The sequence below is a fragment of the Vanacampus margaritifer genome, chromosome 10, assembly GCF_051991255.1.
Source record: "Vanacampus margaritifer isolate UIUO_Vmar chromosome 10, RoL_Vmar_1.0, whole genome shotgun sequence".
In the NCBI taxonomy this organism is placed as follows: domain Eukaryota; kingdom Metazoa; phylum Chordata; class Actinopteri; order Syngnathiformes; family Syngnathidae; genus Vanacampus; species Vanacampus margaritifer.
The window spans coordinates 20,767,123-20,784,158 of record NC_135441.1 but is presented as its reverse complement, the minus strand read 5'-3'; the positions used below and the strand labels follow the sequence as shown (position 1 = coordinate 20,784,158).

General features: G+C 40.0%; 2 protein-coding genes and 1 long non-coding RNA gene across 5 annotated transcripts in view; 1 reads left to right on the top strand and 2 right to left on the bottom strand.

Moving 5' to 3' along the window:
- Positions 1-12,502, bottom strand: part of n4bp3 (NEDD4 binding protein 3) — a 25,240-nt gene extending 12,738 nt beyond the window's left edge. For both annotated transcript variants that reach the window (XM_077578274.1, XM_077578275.1), the window contains exon 1: positions 12,334-12,502. The gene's annotated coding sequence lies outside the window, so the exon portion shown is untranslated. The remainder of the gene's footprint in view (positions 1-12,333) is intronic.
- Positions 1-17,036, top strand: part of LOC144059295 (uncharacterized) — a 27,582-nt gene that overhangs the window by 6,641 nt on the left and 3,905 nt on the right. The window contains exon 2 of the long non-coding RNA XR_013295621.1: positions 13,400-13,475. This is a non-coding gene — a long non-coding RNA (uncharacterized LOC144059295). The remainder of the gene's footprint in view (positions 1-13,399; positions 13,476-17,036) is intronic.
- LOC144059292 (platelet-derived growth factor receptor-like protein) overlaps positions 13,747-17,036 on the bottom strand; it is a 5,070-nt gene continuing 1,780 nt past the window's right edge. Inside the window, exons 2-7 of one of the 2 annotated variants that reach the window (XM_077578272.1) lie at positions 16,691-16,845; positions 16,473-16,615; positions 16,186-16,337; positions 15,797-16,090; positions 14,342-14,481; positions 13,747-14,210 (exon numbers count right to left, since the gene is read on the bottom strand). In XM_077578272.1, the coding sequence (XP_077434398.1) occupies positions 14,004-14,210; positions 14,342-14,481; positions 15,797-16,090; positions 16,186-16,337; positions 16,473-16,615; positions 16,691-16,845 (1,091 nt within the window). In that variant the 3' untranslated portion in view covers positions 13,747-14,003. The remainder of the gene's footprint in view (positions 14,211-14,341; positions 14,482-15,796; positions 16,091-16,185; positions 16,338-16,472; positions 16,616-16,690; positions 16,846-17,036) is intronic. The other variant, XM_077578273.1, reaches the window with a different exon arrangement.

Genomic DNA, 17,036 nt, shown 5'->3' with positions numbered 1-17,036 from the left:
GGACCACTTGTGCCAAGTTGCGTCTGCTCGCTCCCGAGACGAGAATGACATCGGCTCGGTTTTGCCACAGGCATCCCCTTGCCGCATTTCCATGTACGCGTGTAGCTTGTCCCATGTCATATTTCACACATAGGACATGACATACAAATTGCCCTCAGATGCGGAGAACAAACATTTCACAGTCCTCCTTTTTCTTAAGTCTTCTATGAGTAGCCGCAGGGTTCGTCTGCGTCTCTCATCCATAATGAATAACTAGCTAACAATTAGAGGCTGTAGCTGAGCAAGCTTCGTCAGCCCTGCCCGATGGTGACGTTTGCATGCACTGCTCGTTCGACGATTGCTCTCTTCTAAGCCGGCAGCGCACTTCATTTCTGCTGCTTGTGACAAGTGTTGACAGGAAGAGCGTGATCGAATCAGCAGATAGTCACACTTGCTTTACTTTCACATTGTGAAGATGTTGCTTGAAGGCCCTCAATGAGGTCAATTGCCCTTTTTTTTTTAAACACAAAATTAGGAGACTAGAAACTAGGAAGACATTGCCATCAGCTACTTAGTGGTCAAAGCCTATTCCCAAGTATAATGGGAACATGGACAAGACGAGATTGGCTGGAGAGAGCCGGTTGGGTGACACAAGGGATCGGGCTGACGAGAACATGTTGAAACCAAAAAAAAAACTCACAAACAAAACAACAAAATGGACACTGGGAAATTGTAACATCAAATATTACGGAGGCAAAAAGCACAATTGTGTCAGTTTTGATAGCAGTTCTGTGTCAACCAACACCACAAAGTTGGCTACTCATCGAAATCTGAGAACATGTAGGATTTAAAAAGCTTAAAATGCTAAGAAGATTAGCACAGTTTTAATGTATGTTATCCGACTATGACTATTTAGTAGTCCCCTTAGTCTGATATTCATGTTAGCCATCGAGCCTTCATCTGAGATGTTTTTGCTCTCAGTCGTTGAACGCATATTGGCCTCTGCAACAATAACTGTATTTTTTTATTTTTTTTTTAACAGAATTAAATTATCGGCTACAGTTGTCGTCATGTGGGGTTAGGGTTACTGCTGGTTGAAATAGTGCTGCTGCATATTGATCTGTATCTGACAAATGTTACATAAGGCTATTTTGGTGTAAAATCGGGTCCCTCGAGGGACAGTGTAGGCTGGACATGCACGCGTATTAGCACTCTTTTTTTATTTTTCAGCAGGGAGAGGATAAATTGCATTATGCCTGACTTTGGTGCAATTTCAAATGATGAGTGTTTATCACCCTGTGGTGTGTGTATGCCAGGGTTATTATAGTTTTGGAGTTTTCATTTTAGTTATTTTTTTTATTATTTAAAAAAAAACATTTTTTTTAATGTAGTTAGTTTTAATTAGTTTTCAGGGTGGTTCTGTTAGTTTAAGTATTAATTATTTTAAAAATGCTTAGGTTTCAGTATTAATTTTCGTTTTGTTTTTCTGTTTTTTAATTTGTATTATTGCGCACAGAGGTGGCAAATCCAGGTCCAAAAAGTAAAACCCTGCCACAGTTTGGCTTTACCCATTGATGCTAGTTAGCTAGCTAGCTAGCTAGCTCCCTAGCAGGTAAACGAGCACCATGGAAGCTAGCCAGGGAGCTAGCTAGCTAGCTAGGTAGGTAGCACCTGGGGTTAAAGCCAAACTGTGACAGGGTTTTTACTTTCTGGACCTGGATTTGCCACCTCTGCCTGTGCGCAATATTTGATAAACACCATGATAAAATGAGAAAAGTAACAAATTTCTTACCTAGCGTTGCATTTTGTTGTTGCCTCGGAGCGACATCATCTGAAGGTGTTTTTCTATTGGCTGCTGCTAGGTGACGTCACTTCCGTGTGACACTTTCAAATGTCCTTATTCCGGTGAAATAAATATATAAAATATATATATATATATAAAATCAAATTTAAAATCATCCCCAAAGGCTCATGCGTTTAATTAATTACCAAAGACTAAAACGAAGGACATTTTCGCTGTAATTATAGTACATACATAAAATGTAGGTTCAGTTCGTTTTTTTCTTTCTAAAAAGCATTTTCTTTTTTTTAATTTATTTTGTTAACGAAATTGTTTTTAACCTTGGTGAATGCACATGTGTAAGATTAGCTTTAGGAGAATAAGGATAAGTACCTGACCCCCGGGGTTGGCGTCTGTTTGCTTTGCACCCCCCCCCCCCTCCCCCTCCCCCCCCACACACACACGGGCCATAGTAATCAGCCTAAGTGGTGAAAACAAAGCATTTCTCCATCCATCAACTTTGGACCAGAGGCAAAGTACACCCTGGATTGGTCCGCAATCAGTCTCAGGGCATCAATGGACAAATAAGCATTCACACGCACGTTCACACAAATAGGCTGTTGAGAGTCTTCAATTAAACAGTGCATGGAGAAACCCAAATAACTACACATGGGAATCTTTCCAGAACCTCCCAACTGTGAGGCAGATGTGCTAACCACGACACGAAATACACATTTCTCAGTATTGTCTACAAACACAATATCAATATTTGAATCCCTGATTTACTACTATTAATTACTCCTAGTAGGAGTAACGCTTTGCCTGATATTAGCTGACCACATCGTGAGGCCAGTATGTGTTTATTTGTGCTCAGGTTGTAACGTCAACCTCCCCAAAATTTCTTGACAATAATATGTTCTATGCAGCCCCACTAAATACGGTATTCTGGTTAATATTGCATTAGCGGAATATGAGTTAAGCAGCAAAATTCAGCCGTTTTTTATCCATCTCAGGGGGGTGGCCATTTTGCCACTCGAGTGAAAATTACATCACAGTTGATCAGGTCTCAGGTAACAACCGATTACAGCTCAGGTTCAGAAACCAGGTAAGCTGTGATTGGTCGTTGCCTGAGCAACTGTGATGTCATCTTCAGTCGACAGCAAGTGGCAAAATGGCCGCCCCCTGAGATGGATAAAAAAGGCTGGATTTTGCTTCATAACCCACATTCCACACATTTAATATTAATCAGAATGCCATGTTTAGACTAGTGAGGTCACATATAACATATTATTGTCAATGTTTAAGGTTGACTTCCCCCCTTAAAATAAGCAACAGTTGAGACTAGGGAAGAATGTGAACTGAGAGAACGAAACGAGGAAAAGAAATGCTACATTCTTCGCATTTCTCCCTGGCTAATTATTAATGTGCCTTTCATGTAATCCAAACATTGCCATTGCAACTGAAGTGGAGGATTGTGTGTTGGGTCAGTTAAGAATGACCTCAAAAACGGCAGACCCACGAGAACTGCACATGGGTAGCCTTGATCACTGGTCATTTTACTAGCTAATCATACTGTGTGGTTCGGATGAGCTGATTAGACACAAGCACAGCACAGGAGAGCAAGCTTCTTATTAAAGTCATTCGAGAGAGAGAGAGAGAGAGTGGGGAGAGTTTTCCTTCTCTTTTGTGAAGCTTCTTTGTTTCCCGAAGCGGTTCACGTAGGAGTTACCCTTTTGTAATTACGGCAACACAAATCGTGCTCGGTTCCCACATCGACCCACACTTAGTCTACAGCTGCAGTGAATGTGCATCCACATAGATTACACGGGAGGCTGCGGGTCACAGCGTGGACAGCAGTCACTGATGGTGACTCAGTGCCAAGCAATGCTTTTCAGATTTTTTGACAAGGCACTAAATTATCAGTTTGCACACTTTGATGCTGACACATGCTGATTATCAGCATTTTTTTTTTTTTTTTTACTGTTCGTTTGGCCATTTGTTTGTGGAAACAACTTCCTTGCACTGTTTCTAATGACAACAGTCCAGTGAGCGTGAGCCCGCGCCATTATGGAAACATGAATGGAACCACTGTTAAAAACAACAAAAGCAACCTAATGATGTACGCGCCTTGGGTCGAAAAGGCATCTAAAAAAAATCCAAAGACGCAAATGGTAATTATATATACAGGCAGGACACATACAAAATAATGTAAATAAAGGCATATCACTGCATGGGTCAGCAAGCACAGATAATCCGAGGTGTCTCTTTTTAAGCACCATGTGGTTCCACTTTGAGGATAATCAGCCATCACGTGTTAATTGGCACCAAATCAATGGGGAGGTTGCTCAGTGTGATGTCATCTGCCCGCAAGTAATGACTTGAGAAGTCAAAAGTTTGCTAATTCCAATTCAGCCCTACTACAAAAAGAAGCATTCTCTGTGGCTAATTAGGTGAGTCGCACTGTGAACGTTCACTGCGCTCATCTCACTGGCATGTCAATAAGTGTTTCCACACAGCACACATTCAAAGTTGAAACCTTGAATGAAATAGCAATAGAAAGCAGAAATGACCGACCCACAATATACTAAACACAATAAAAGGTAAATTTATTGAATGTAAGTTTTGATTAAAGATGTGCTGATCAGATTTTTGGGCACCCGAATCTGAGTCACCTAATTTTGAGGATCTCTCGATGCCGAGTCTCGATCGGATACCCTGCATGGTCTCTGCTTTCCACATTAAAATATTTCCATACTGTAGACTTTGTCATTGTTACATGAAGCTAGCTTCACGTTAGACAACAACCAGAATTTTCTCCCATTTGCTTTGTTGCGATGTTGCATAGTATAAGTTTGCTTTTTGGCAATCAGAGGTGGCAAATCCAGGTGCACAAAGTTAAAAACCCTACTAACAGTTTGGCTTTAGCCCCAGGTGGTAGCTAGCGAGCTCCCCGGGTGCTCGTTTACCTGCTAGTTAGCTAGCTAGCTAGCTAGCATAAGGGGTTAAAGCCAAACTATGGCCGGGTTTTTACTTTCTGGACCTGGATTTGCCACCTCTGTTGGCAATATCTGTGGACCTCTGGATTATTTTGTGGCTTTGTAGCCCATAATTAAATAATAAAAAATAATAATAAAAAAAAAAACAGATCTTCCCCCCAATTCTGATCATCTGAAAATATATGATGGTGCCGAACGCATGATCGGGATCAAACCATCCCTAGTTTTACTAACTAACTAACTAACTAACTAACTAACTAACTAACTAACTAACTAACTAACTAACTAACTAACTAACTAACTAACATTGCAATGATCTGTTAACCAGTTTCATTTTGAGCATAATTGTAATTAGAAATCAAATTAACAATACAGTAAGTAAATACATTGCATTTGAATACAAAACCCCCCACAAAATTCCAAAATGTCTATTTATGAAATCAGGATCACAATAAGTTTTTGCAGAATCTAATTTGAACTTTAATTAAGTTACATGTAATTCAGTCAGCAGTTCCTTATTAGTAATTAGTAAGAATTTAATATTGGATCATCTTGAATAAAACAAGCAAATCATGTGACCTTTAAGTCTTGAGTAGAGCCAACGTTTCATCTCTCCGTGATACGAAAATCATGGGGAAAAAAAATCACGTTACCTGTTTGTCCAGTTAAATCTGTGACTTATCCCATGTTCCGTTTCTCCAACTGATAACCAGGTCACAGGACTTCCTGTTTGTCAGCCTGATGCAAGGGAGGGAGCTGCATGGTCCTAAACAGTCCCTTGACTGCATGCTTTGAAAACAGAAGCTACGCTTTTTTTTTTAAGCGGCGCTTGAGGGCCAAGCAGTGTTTGTTCTAACTTAAGTTAACCTAATATGGCTTTTATTGAACACCTGGTACTTTCCAGCTCTCCACCTGCTCGTCTCTTTGTGCACCGCGCACTCACTTTAGGGACCCGTGTGGTCGGACTTGTTCTGCCTGTTCTCCCGCAGACAAAAGGCCTGCATGTGGATCCGCATTTGGAGGCGGACGGTCCAGAGCCAACATTGACACACGCAGCCTAAAAAAAAAAAAAACGCACCAACGCAACATGCGTGTTTACTCTCTAATAAAGGATCCGACTTGGGCTGAAAGGCTGACACAAGAAAATACAAGAAGTGGTAGTGAGCCCAGCATGAACAATAGTCAGATTGTCAGATGGGCTACCGGACGGGTACGGCGCTATATCAGGTTACATGAATCAAACTATTGTTCTCTAAATCTGCAGGAGAAAAAAAACTACTTCTGTATTTCCTCTCTTTGACTTGGTGTGGATCAACTCAAATCAAGAGCTCAGTGGTCTACTGACTTCTTAAAGATGGCACCAATGGGTGGGCACGCAGGAATCTTATTTAATAAAGCCAAGCCAAGACTGGCAAGCTATTAAACACATTCCTGGGTTTGTTTGTGCTGTTGAATATCGCCTTTTAGGTAAAAGAAAAAAAAAAACGCCACATGAAAAGACCCCTGCAATGATAGGCTGAACCGTCATTACCTCTTTAACCGCAGAGGCTCATACATTCTTGCTTCCAGAGATTATCATCTGTCGGGCTTGGCATAAGAATGTTTACAGAGATCCATAGCTGGAGAAACTAAAGACAGGGCTATGTTGGAGCCTGCTTAAAGATTCCATACCTGTTGGACCTGTCGCAAAATAAGAGGACAGTCTGGACCAGACTCATTTCCTCTGTCTAAGCTCCCCTGGACAATAACATTACAGGAAGCAGATAGGCTGTCTGGCATTTGAGAAATAACATTAGCCGAGGTCCGAAACCAACTGGAGCTAAGCCGATTTGTCAGGCCAGAATCACAGGAAGATAAAAAAAAGAAGTTCAAAATGATATATGTAAAGTAATACTTTGATGGTGTAGCGGTACACTTGCCTGACAGTGTGGGTTCAAGTTCAATTGATTGTACATTCAAAACATTTAATAAAACTTCAAACCAATAACGGCCTATTTTCATGACCGGTGTAAATCTGGCACCGCTGTGGGAGTGGTCATTTTGCTCATGTACAGGTCAAATTGACAGTTTTCACAAATATGCTATAACAATTGTTTTTTTTAGGGGACGTCAACATTAAACATTTCTTGACAATAATATGTTATATGTGACCTTACTAGTCTAAACATGACATTCTGATTAACTCATTCACTGCCATTGATGGCTATATACGTCAGAAATTAATTTGAACTATTTATATTTAAAAAAAATTCCCCACTTTTGTTAACAAGAGTATGATAACCTAGGAAAAAATGATTGGACATTTAGAACAGATCTAAAAATTTAACTCTTGAAGTCATGCAATTGATTACAATTAAAAAATGTAATCACTTAACGCATTTTTTGTTTTTAAAGAAAAGATTATAAAAAATGAGGGGCGTCAGGCAATTACATTTTTTTATCGTAATAAATCGCATGACTTCACTAGTTAACTCAGGATTAATCACACATTTTATATCTGTTCTAAATGTACAATAAAAAAAATCTAGGTTTTCATACTCTTGTTAACCAAAGTGGGAAAAAAAAGTTTAACTAATAAAAATAGTTCAAAGGAATTTTTGACGTCTATAGCCGTCAATGGCAGTGATTACATTTGTGGAAAATGAGTTATGAAGCAAAATCCCGCTGTTTTTATCCATCTCGGGCTGGCGGCCATTTTGCCACTTGCTGTCTACTGAAGATGACATCATAGTTGCTCGGTTGTCAGGCAATGACCACTCACAGCTTAACTGTTTTCTGAAGCTGAGGTATGATTGGTTGTTACCTGAGATCTGAGCAACTGTGATGTCATCTTCAGTCGACAGCAAGTGGCAAAATGGCCGCCTTCTGATATTGATAAAAACTGCTAGATTTTGCTGCTTAACTCATATTCCACTAACGCAACAATAACCAAAATACTGTATTTTGACTAGTGGGGATGCATAGGACATATTGTTGTCAAGAATGTTTTGGGGGGTTGACTTCCCCTTTAAATTTCAAACGTCCTCCTTTCAATGACTACATTAGTAGGAGTACGAAAAACGCACACATTGTCATTTATTAGAACCAGTTCCTGCGCCATTAGCAAGAGTGAGCAAAGATGAATGGCGACACCTGACCTAAAGCTGACCTCAACCAGCACGTACATGCTGCAGGTTTGAGATAAACCCCTCATGAAACCAGCTGTATTCGCAGTGTTGGGCTAAATGGGTCACATTTGTCTTGCTTGAATTTTTTTTCCAAACAAAACAGTGTGTGACCATCGGCGCTATTGCGGCACATGAATGCAGGCCTGCGCCTCTAATGGTGATAAAGCAAATCAATAAAAAGACGATAAGGCTGCATTGAGGTAAACGACTGTGGCTTACTTTGGTTAATAACACAATAGATAGTAAGACAATAGTCCCCGCGTGAGGCGCTGTCAGAGTTAGCGCAATGAGCTGTTTTCGTTGACGTTGGTGACATTTGGGGACAAAGAGCACAGTGAGGGGTCTGTCCGCCCTTCTGCACTCGCAGACTTTTTCCCTCCCTCACTGAAGGTCAGTGGGTCCTGCCTATCCCGTAACACTTTTGTTTCATTGTTTCATTTGCTGCGTCTTCATATCTGCTTCATCTGCCGTTTTAAGAGTTTTCGGATTGATGGAAATGAGCATTTGGGTCACCTCGGTGTGCCAAACCCACACGTGAAGAATACTCACACCAAGACCCTGACACTTGATGTTCAGAATGAATGAAGTGATTTATTAACCCTGGAGAACCCAAGAACCCCTTTCTTCTTTGGAAAATTATGAATTATACATTAAAGGACTGCTATGAATTCACTGAACACCAAAATATATGTTTTTTCAATGTTAACCCTTGTTTTTTGAACTAGCTCAGAGTTGCTAATTTATCAAAATATATATATAAAACATACTCCTAGGCATTCTGCAACATGATATGAAATAGATTAACAAAAAAAAACACACAATTTTACCATCTGATGGTTTGCTGAGAAGATGGTTTTGTTTGGATTGATTTCCAGCTCAACAAAACAGCATGTTGACACCCATCTTGTCACCACCACTCTGGCTCATGTAAGTGCAATATTCATCCACTAGATGGCCCCATGCAGGGGTCAGAAGTGGCACTCTGGACTTTTGAAGTTAAATTTGTAAAAAAAAAGAAAAAAAAAAGGTCTTTGTTATTTGAGTAGCAGAATTTATAGGGGCCAAATTTGACCCCGTGGGTTCTTCAGGGTTAAGACTAGGAAGCTTTATTAGTAAAACTATAGGTTATGTTATCACTTACCTGAATAGCAAAAGTTAAATTCCTCTAATCTTAATTCTATGGGTTGTCCAGTCGTCACCCTAGACAAGTAACTAGCATGAGTGTCAACATCCTTCTTTAGCTATAAGGAACCACCTGCTATTTGGGTATAATGATTACCTTGGGTGTGTTCTGCAACAAATAACTCAAGCTTCATAGACCTGCAACAACAAAACGATGAATTGACCTTCCATAATTAAAACCAACCATAACCGGACACCCGGGATGGGCTAAAGCAAAATGTCCAACGGTGCTAAAACCAAGTACTCCCACTGTGCCTTTCTTTAATCACACCAGTCCAAAAAAAGGACGAGCGCAGCCAAGGAGTGAAAAGCTCTACATTCAGGGAGAGTCAATGAGATGAGGATAACCTCAGGATTAAGGATTGAGAGAAAGAGTTGAAAGAAGCGGAAGTGGAGAAAGAGGGGAAGAAGGCCTGATTAGTCCCATTGGACCATCTGCTGCACTCCAAAGTATGCATGAGTGATCTGACGTGCGCATGCATGCTACTTGGCAATTAGAAAGAGAGAAAAACGGATACATGCTCATATCAGACACGTCTGGCAACAGGCGTGAATAATCCCATATGGGATTTGTATTTGCGAAACAAATGGTCAGCGGTTGGCAGGACAGTTATTTCAGCTGCTGCTGTTTAAAAACAGTAACACACACGCACAAGCCCGTGGGATGTTTATCAGCTGAATGTGGATGTCGCTGCTGTCGCATCAGCTGTCTTGCAGAAAAAGGATGGACTAATGGGCAAAGTCGTCGTCGCACAGTGAGATAAGAATGCTCTTAGGTGCTTAAATATGCTACCGTTTAGCACAAGAGTGCTATTCCACACACACACACACTGAAAAAAATGCTGAGCTGTACAGTTTTCCTAACCCACTGGCTGGGTAGCTGTAGATTTTGAGCAGATTAGGTTGGTTTCATTATTTTTGGGTTGAAGTTTTAATTTTGGGCAGGTTAGTCACCATTTTGGACAGTTTTAATGTAGCGGTTTGAGAACATGTTGGGTTGTTGTGTCAGCAAGTTTATCCGGTGTAAAAACCCTGCCAAACATTTCATGCGAATGACTTGCTGTGGTGCATCTTTGCATCTTCTTAAAACATGTTAGCATTATTTGTAATCTTGACCCAGCGTGCTCGTCAAATCCTCAACACAAAGTGTACACTCTTAAAAGTGCTGGGTCAAAAATAACCCAATTTTGGTAAAAAATTGGACCGACATGCTACTTGGGTCAAATTGACCCAATTTCATTTTGTATCAAAACAACAAAACCTGACCCAACTTTGGGTTGCCCAAATTTGGGTCAAATTGAGAGCCGGTCTAATTTTTGACCAAAATTAGGTTATTTTTGACCCAGCACTTTTAAGGGTGTATAAATAACCCAGCACTGGCTCCATTCCTGTTTGCCCACTGGGTTACTTGTCTCACATAATTTGGGTTACTTTTACCCAATTTTAAGAGTCTATGTTCATTGAATTGAATATATCATTAAAATTATTAGGGATGTTGGATACCATTTTTTTCCAGACTGATAACGATAAATAAAATTTCCATTAACGCAGTGACATGATTGTGAACAGCAAACATTATCTTTCTTTTGTTCAAGCGCACGGTGATTCGGCAAAGTGTCAAACCCCTGCAGGGTAGCGCCAACTACTGGCAAGGAGGATTTAGTCCATGTCAGATTTTTTTTTTTAATCTCAAGTATCTGTGGATAAAACTGATAGCAATACTTGCGCATCTCTTAAAAAATACATACGGTAAATAAATATATGGGTAATTACTAATTTATCGGATATTATATTACATTCATTACGTATGTCATGAATCTTCAAAAGGCAAGTATTATTAGTTTATTTTAGAATTATTTTTACAGTGGCTAACTGTTCTTTTTATACTTGTATCACGGTTCAGAAGAAGCATACCATCGAGTGGGAGGAGCTGGGGCCATAGTCTAGAAGATTCCAATCTAAAAATAGTTTTTAACTGTTTGTATTTACATATTTGGGTCTTAAGTACAAGTGTAAACAAGCAGGTAAAACTTTTGAGTTATTTGTCTTTTCTGAAAATGTGAGCAAGTTCTGTGTCACTGTTACCTAACAGTGAAACTAATTTACATAATAACTGTGTTCAACATCCACATAGTGTAGCGTATAAAATGCTGCCTTCATATAAAATGTTTTCATTGCCTATTGCATGTTACAGACAACGTATTAAAACACATGTACAAACCAAGCAGACAGAAATTTATGACAACAAGGACTATTTATAAAATAACATTTGAATCCAACATGGGACCCAGTTACGGTTTTCCCAAGTATAGTATAGACTAATCTATACAGTACATTACTTTAAAGATGTTTCAGACTAAAACATTTCATATGTTAAACGACAGCCACTACAGTCATTTCACTGCTGCGACTGCACTAACTCATTGAACTAAAGAGCAGCAAGACTGCAAATCCCCCCCACGTGACAGCCAAACGTGCAGTAAAAGTACCCATAACCCACGCTTGACGATACCACACGCTCTGCAAAACAACATCCATTGTGCCTCTATTGTCAAGCTGATCCTTCATTTGCGTCAGCCCGCGCACACATCGTCCATCTCGCTCAAAAGACCCTTCCTGCTACGCTCCAAGAGCCCTCCAGGTCAGGGGTCACCTGTGGCCTCTGGTTTCCACGACGACAGCCTGGCAGTCCCCAACATTGAGTGCCCCCCCCCCCCCCCACACACACACACACACACAGAGTGAGTGACACACACAACATTTGTCCCTAAACTCCAGAGCATCAAAAGAAACTCTAGTGTGTGTGCGTGCGTGTGAGCTCAACCCAAACATTCCCAGCTGTGCACAACAAACACTTTACAACACATTATTACGCCAATAATTCCCAACCACTGTGATAAATTATTTATTTTTTCTTACCTGGTCAGAAAATTATTTACTACTTTTTTCATCTAGACAACAAGCAGAAAGAACAATTAAATGCTCTTTTGCCACCCATCATCATTATTTGAGTAGGCATGTTTTTGTGACATTTTTTTGTGATGTGCCTTGGTTCAATAAAGGTTCGAAAGCACTCCATTACACCGCAACGAGGACCACCGTAGAAGTGACTAGGTCTGTGATACATCAAATAGTCATCTTGAGACAGTTTGAGACTGATAGTGAAGTTCCTCCAAGCGATGTTTAAGTATAAGCATAAACAACGATGAAGAAATTGTTTGGCACTCACCATATCCCGCATGCAGGACATTTTAGTCTTCTTTAGCGTGGGACTCTCTCAGTAGATGGAATCTTTTAAACACGAGGATAGTTTCCCAGCGTCGGGTTCGGGATCAGCCCGCTCGGTGCTTGCAGGAACACACACTGGCATGAGGATTAGGCAGCGTTTGGTTTCCCTCTCAAACGTTTGGACAGAGCGGAAACACGAGAGGCTGGGAGAAAGTTGCCGTTGAGCAGACACGTTGTGTGGGAAAAGAGGAGGGACGTCATCTTGCGGCCACAATTGTAATTACGTCAGGGGGGGTTTGTTATTGTTGTTTTTTTTTTTATTACACGTGTATGCATGCATGTAAAACTGTTGAGAAGTTAAAATGATGCTCATGTTTAATTTTTTTTAAAAATTAATTTAAACGTATTTAACCAGTTTTTCTTTACAGTAAACAAATTGTTTAATAAATGCATTTTAAGAATGCATTTTTTTAAAATATAATTTCAAATGAATGTATGCAATTATTTAATAATGACACAAATAAATACATTGTAATGCAACCGTTGGGGGGGGGGGTAAATTAATAAAAACAGATTCTTGATCATGTAAATGCTCTGTACAGCAAGTCGTTGACACCACGTATCATAGCAATTATCAAAATTACGACCGTTGTGTGCGATTGAAGCTAACTTGACTTTTTTACCTTTCACTTGTTATACAGGTTTATGAAATCTAATTTCCCTCATAAGCAGAAATTATCTATCTATCTATCTATCTATCTATCTATCTATCTATCTATCTATCTATCTTGACAGCTAGCTAGCTAGCTATATTTCAGAACCAGGGCTATAATATTATGGAGGCCAAAACATGCATATTAAACACCCATAAGACAGAAAATTCTCTAATATGATTGTACTTGTAATATGTTACTACCGTACATATTTTTTTAAACAAGTAACTGTATCCTAATACATAACGTAAAGGAACCCTCCAAAGTCTGCCTGTAAATCTGTGCTGTCATATGTCATGTCATGTCATGTCATGCTACGTTATGAAATGACAGTAAATAATTTTTAATACACAGTTGGAGCTCCCTTCCTGACAACGCAGGGGCTGATCGGGTTACCACGGAATTCCATTCCCACGGAGGCGACAAACTGGTACGTTGGTCATCAATCATAGTAAAATCATATTTAGACTACATTGTTGTATAGAAAATTGTTTCAACTCATAAATATATTACAATCGCATCAAAGTGAAAAGCACACATGGCATATGAATTCTTGGTGAGTCCATCGCTAACACACTTTGCAAAAGTTTGCCATGAGTTCTGTGGCTTAATTTTTTTTTAAATATCTTTCAAATGGATAAATGATTCAGAATAACACCATATGGTTACACTTTAGATTCAAGAGCATTTTTATTTTAGGATTGTCTTAATACACCACAAAACAAATAAAAAATAAAATTAAATGAAAAATCCAAATGTGTTGGTTCACTATAATAAGCCCTTTGTAAATGATAGAAGTAAATATTTTTTTTTAAAAATAAGTTTGGAAAAAAATACACCAACTGTGATATCCTCCATACACGTATTCCCACTATTTTTCTGCAAGTATTATATCCCAATTTGAATATGGTTGGATACAAAAGTGAAACGTGCTCCCCACTCGTGTCTCAAAGGTGCTTCACGGTTTTGGAGGTTTAGCTTTGGGAAGCACTTTGACTGTGGTGGACACAGATTTGGATCCTTGCAGGTTCTCGGCAGTGCACGTGTATGCTCCTTGGTCCACGTCCCTCACCTCGTCCACCAAGAGAATGGACTGAATCTGTTGTCCAGTTGCACCCCCGCCAGCTGGATCGATGCTCTCTAGCGTGTAAGGAGGTCTCCCTATCTGCTCCCAGGACAGGTCAAATGAAGTAAAAACAACATGCGAAGAAAGAAGTTAGAACCATAGATTGCATTGGGTGAACCAAACTGTTTATTTATTGAGCGTAGCTTGTTTATGATATGTCGCATCGTGACCTGCTGTCCGGGGTAGTCCCAAGTGATGTCTACCGCCACATTCCTCTCTCCCATCACAGTGCAGCTGACACGTAGGTTGTCACCGGTTGCCAAAGAGGTCGCACTGGCCTGGATGACTGGGGCGGGGGGAGCCATGGGGTCTAAAAAAAATTTTGAAGAAGGAATTACAAGAATGTGCGAATACAAAGAGACATTTCTACTTGATGTACTGAAGGAACAAAACAGTGTCTTTAAAGCCAACAACAGTGGACAACAGCGTGTTATCCTTCCATTTAAGTGTGAAGGACATACTAACTATGTTGGGATTCTGGTGTACCCACAATGAGTCATTGCCCAGGAAAAACGTCAGCTGTGATTCTGTACAATTACATAATTGCAGTATCGTGCAGGGATACGGTGGCGTTTTTTAAATGTGTGTTATTTTTTTCCAGACACGTGGAAAGGCCACTGGAAAGCTTACAAACCCTAATCAGCAGTTCACTATTCTGAGGCGAAGTATAGAAGAACTTATTTAAGATTTAGTTTATATACTTATGACAGACCATAGGATAACTATACCTTATGATTTTTTTTTCTCTCTAAGTTGTACAATTGTGTTTTTATTTCATTTTATTTATGGTAAAAAAAAAATGATAATCTTATTACATATTATTTCCAATGAGAAAATCATTTTATATTGCTGAAATGGATTCATTGTATGTAATTATTTATAGAGTTAATCGCCATTTTTAAGAGCTTTTCCTGTATGACTACCAAATTTTGAAGGCACTTTAAAAAAAAAAAAGAAAGAAAGAAAGACAAAGTTTTGGGCATGACCCTAAAAAAAAATTCTATTTAGTGATAACTGATTACCCCCCAACACCCAATCCTTCCCCCCCTCTAAACAAATAATGAGAACATTTATATATATATATATATATATATATATTTTGTTTTTATTTAAAAAAGACTAAATTCTACATATAAACATTTTCCCAAATAAATCGATGAGCGGGAGCGAGCGGTTGTGGGGCGAAGGAGTGGCGGTGCGAGTGTTGGATCGCGGCCAGCAGTGGCCGTAAACGGCGCTGATGTGTAAAACCCGGAAGTCGGAAGTCCGTGGCATCTACTCCATAGGCCTAGTTATTTTTTGTGGATTTGGAATGATGTGAAGGACAAACATACCTCAATAATATTAAAAAAATTGTGAGTGTGTTGATTTTTGTGAGAAAAAAACAAACATAAAATGAATTCTTGCACTAAATTTTGTTTTCATGTTCAGCAGTCCTGTGGCTTGTTTGAATGGTCATTTTTATGCAAGAAAGCCCTTTGCACTGTTTATGGTTATTTTGTCGTTTGCTTCAAGCCTTTGTTAGCGTTAGGAGGATAATGGATCTTTTTATACATGCATTGATATAAAAATAAAAATAAAAGTCATTTAAATACCAGATGAGTTTTTAAGTCAGCGCTACTCACAGTTGACGTAGATGAGCATGTACTTGGTCGAGCTCTGCCTCAGGCCCCCCAGGCTGGCCACACAATACAAAGCACCGGCGTGATGGGGCCGCGGTCGATGGATGGTGAAACCTTTCTTCACATTGAAGGAGATCTCCGTCCCGTCCACTGCCACCTCCACTGGCGGGAACTCGCGGTGCAGCGTCACATTGGCGGCCGGTGACGTCACCTGGCAGGGCAGGCGGGTCGCCCAGTTGGTTCTTAACTGGATTACCTCGTAGTAGTCAGAAGATGGGACGAAAAGCTCCTGCGGGTCTATTTGGATTTGACAAGTATGGTATGGTGTAGAATTAGTTGCATTATGGTTGTGAAATGGAGGCCTTTGATGTTGTTGTTTTTTTTTGCCATACCGGGGAAGAAAACAAAGACTTTGGCAGCTTTCTCATAGTTCTTTCTGCAATCTGTGTCCTCACAGAACATGGGGTAACATGTGTACTCCCCTGTGTCTGCACCTGTGGTGTTGACCAGTGTCAGAACAGCATAGCGCTCGTGCTGAACAATCCTGCGGAGGCGAAACAGAAGATTCTCTTCAAATTTATAGCTAGCAAATAAAATGACTAAAATGGAGACAACATTTCCGTTAACGAGTTCTAATAAAAAGACGTGTAAGATCATTTCAAGACGAACAAAGGCCTACCTGAGCCTGCCTTCGTCGTCCTCCTCCAGGTACGATGGGAGGCCCCACTGCACGGGTTTACCCCTGCACCTCAACTCCAGAGTGTCTCCAGCATTCACGCTTAATGTCTCTCCCACCTTGATGAACTTACCTCTGTTTATCACCTTTGGGTGTCAGATACAAATCGGAGTTAGTCACTTGGAAAGAATAATGGGTCACCTGAGAAGAAGGAGTTCTACCTGTGTAAGTAAGTTCTGCGTTGGTGCTTTAACCTTTGGTTTAGTTTTTACAGTCAGGGGACCTTTCTTTACTGCTTTGGCCTGTTTGGGTTTTCCAGGCTTGGCCATCTTCCCTGGACTCCTCTTCTGCTCATGAGCATCTTTATGACAATAAGCTACAATCAGAACATATCATAAATCAGCTCACAGACAGTTGCTCGACGATATCTTAAGCGCTCCGACGTCAATTCTATGTGGCAGGCAATGAGGTGATCATCATTTTAAATGACCTTTTCCCAGAACATTTTGACAAAGCAGTACTGGCACGTAAAACCAAGGGAAGATTCAGTAAACTGGATTATGCAAA